At 46.7% G+C, this 3,185-nt stretch overlaps 1 protein-coding gene across 1 annotated transcript in view; it reads left to right on the top strand.

The window, feature by feature from the left end:
- Positions 1 to 2,106: 2,106 nt before the first annotated feature.
- Positions 2,107 to 3,185, top strand: part of PLEK2 (pleckstrin 2) — a 9,067-nt gene continuing 7,988 nt past the window's right edge. Inside the window, exon 1 of the mRNA XM_010711550.3 lies at positions 2,107 to 2,277. Within this exon, the coding sequence (XP_010709852.1) occupies positions 2,227 to 2,277 (51 nt within the window). The 5' untranslated portion in view covers positions 2,107 to 2,226. The remainder of the gene's footprint in view (positions 2,278 to 3,185) is intronic.

The following is a 3,185-nucleotide window of genomic DNA, read 5'->3' as shown; positions in this document are numbered from 1 at the left end:
GGGGGGGATTTTTCTTCACCATTCTTCATCAGTAGAATTCATTGTTAGTGGTAATTTTGCTGAGATACATCTGTAGGGCTGTGGGTGGTCTTCATACTGGAAAAAAGAAGTGCTCACTCAGAACTTGGACCAGGGCTGATTATTGTGTAATTCTGAGATCACTGTCTGAGCCAGAGCTCTCTGCAAGCTCCTGCCTGTCCTCACCAGTATGGAATTACCTTCCCCACCTGGTTACGGGCTGCCTGCAGTAACAAGCTGAACAACATGAAGGCAAACCTCAAGTACAGTGTGCTGGAACGTGGTATTCCTGGAGCCTGTTACATAAAGCATGCTGCTCTGAGAAACAAACTCAATATCAATGTATTGTTCCTACCTTGATTCATGGCTGCTTTTCCTTGATTCAGTGGTGGTAGCATCTTCAAGTGCCCGCTTGGATGAATAGTGTGTATGCTTTCAGTTACTGCCTGAAGTTTAACAACTGTGGGACAGTGCAGATGTGTAGAGGGTTAACTTTAATTCTGCTATACAGAGAGTTTAGTGACATGATGTTATTTACCGCTTTTCTGCTGACTACATCAGTTTTGCTCCCAAGATTCTGCTGAATGCACACTTTTATGTATGCACCTATGCATGTAAATACGGGTTGTTCCTAAAGAAAAAAAATAGTTCAGTTCCTTTGTACTTAAAGGCCAAAAAAACAAGCAAGCATTAGTCTTTATGAAAATTTACACTGATATCTTTGAAAACACCACATACCTGCAAGTGAAACTGATCCTCTGCGTGTCCTGTTAAGCTCACTGCATTGCTTCAGGCAGTCTGAGGAGCAATCTGGCCTACAAAGTGCCAAGCAGAGTACAGAAGGAACCACTCACTTCAGGGTGGGTTCCTGCTTTTGAGATCTCAGTCAGCATTCTTTTTGCTTAAATGGGATTTGGGGTTTTTAACTTTGACTAGCAGTCAGTTGCCCACTGTAATTCTCATGATTTATGCAGGGCCGTTGTATGGGAGGTCTCCAGTACGTTGTCATGATTAACACCTTCTTCAGTATCTCCTTTTTCCTTCCTTAGCAGAAATGTAATAAAAAAATAAGATAATGACTTGCTTCGTCCATTTCCTGCATGCATGAAAGTGTGACCAGCAGTCTGAGCAGAGTGCAAACACAACTGAGCTGCTTGAGAGAACGTGGCTGACTGAAGAACTCTATTTTTATTCTTTTTTTTTTTATGTATAGCAACGGGTGCTCTGTTATGCTCTGTTGTGCAGTGCGTCATGCTTCTTATCGCAGTCTGTACCTTTATCTGCATTCATCACCTCCATTTGGCTACAAGTCAGGAAATGCTCACAGTACAAGCAGACTGTATGCTGCAGCTGTCTGAAATACTGTTACTCATTTTGACTGACTTCATCAGGACCTATCAAATATGTTTGCCGTGCCTGGGTTTTAAAAAACGAAATAATGCTCAGGCACAAAAAGGCACTGTTTCAGAGGTTTTCCAGAGTTTCGAGAGGTCACTGCACAGTGTTTGCCAATCAAACTGCCATTCTGAAAATCCAAGCAGTTGCTTCCACAGCAGTTTAGGTTGCTAAGTTGAAGTACACCCGTATTCCCAACTACGCCTACATGTCCAGCAACTACTGAAAGCAGGGCGGACTTTGGGAGACTTCGGTGCTTCTTCAGTAAAATAAATTTGTTGAAGCAATTTATTTAGGTTTGTAAAGCTCTCCTTGTGCTCACTGTACATGATACACTTGGAGGTGCTCTGATCTATAGCAGTCTTGAAGATACACTTACTAGATGAGGCGCTTAATTCCATGGAATAGCTTTGTCTGAAATGTTGAGGTGCGGTTCTATGGTGCTGCTTCTCCCCCCATGCAGTCCCGTGTCTCACCTTATTTGCCGTTGTGAAGCTGCTGCCTGTGTTGGCTTACTCACCGCACGGTGGTTTTTTATTACTCTGAGTTCAGTGAAATTCCTTTGAGATCCTTTTCAGACCTCCCTTTGTTTCTCTCCCCAGAGGGCAGGTAATGCACCAGAGCCAGCTCAATGTTTAACTAACATCTCATAGGTGGGAAGAAAGTGAGAAATAAGGGATGGGAGCATACGTCACAGTGGAGGAGGAGGGTCACGGAGAAAAATGAGCTCTCCTCAGCTCCAGGTGTGCAGAGGAACGGGCTGCCAGGGCCTGGGTGCTTCTCAGCAGGAAGAAGATCTGCTCTTTGTGGGCCATGATGGAGGAGACCACTGGAGTCCTGAAGGAAGGCTTCCTTGTCAAGAGGGTAGGTGCTGTGGCCTTCTTCGCGCTGTTCCCTCCATAGGGAAAAGCAGCCTCTCAGGAGCCTGTTGGTGTGGGTTTGAAGGCTCCACTGGGGAGCTGCAGGACCCGCAGGCACTGACTGCCCTCCTGCGAGTTCCTTGTGCTAGGTTAGCCCGGAGGGGAGGGAGCTATCAGCATGGCTCAGTTATCAGAAAATTGGGCACACCTCTGCAAAGAGCACACAGAAATATTGCCTGGCAAAGGTTACGTGGCAGCAGGGAAGTGGCCATGGGAAGGCTGGACGGAGGTGTTGGACAGTCTCCTCACACATCTTGTGCCTTCTTTAGCGGGCCCTGAGCAGGGTTTGCTGTTCCGTATGGGAGGATGGGGAACAGATTGTCCTTTTGTAAGAGAATGAGAGCAATACAAATGTAGGAATGCGTCTTAAGCAGGTACTTTCTTCTACAACTAGAGGTTCCAGTGTAAGAGATGAGAAAACAACTGGACAGTGTGACAGGTTTCAGCCTTTCCCAGTACTTCTCTTCACAGAACCGAGTCAGCCATGGCAGGGACACCAGGGGGCACTGAGTAGCCTTCAGAACAAAGGCTCAGTGACTAATACGGTCTTTGCGCAATCCAAGTGCAATTCAAAGGTTTGTTCAAAGCTTTGCCACGCCTTAGGAAATGCTTTTCTGCACTACGTGTCAGCACTTCTGGTGCTAACACGGCGGTATACCTTGCCAGGATCTCTGCTGGTGGGACAGCTGCGGGCCACGTGCGGTCTGAGCTGCTCCTCAGTACCCCTTCCATGGAGCAGGAGGAGCAATCCCAGCTCCTGCTCTTGTCTCCAGGCTATGGTCGCGCTCTGTGGCTCTTACATGGCTATTGGATTTGGGATGGGAAAGAAAGACACTGTATCTGTGAGAGGAA

Source organism: Meleagris gallopavo, chromosome 5, assembly GCF_000146605.3.
Source record: "Meleagris gallopavo isolate NT-WF06-2002-E0010 breed Aviagen turkey brand Nicholas breeding stock chromosome 5, Turkey_5.1, whole genome shotgun sequence".
NCBI classification, from domain to species: domain Eukaryota; kingdom Metazoa; phylum Chordata; class Aves; order Galliformes; family Phasianidae; genus Meleagris; species Meleagris gallopavo.
The sequence above is the reverse complement of the archived record's forward strand: the minus strand, read 5'-3'. Positions and strand labels throughout refer to the sequence as shown.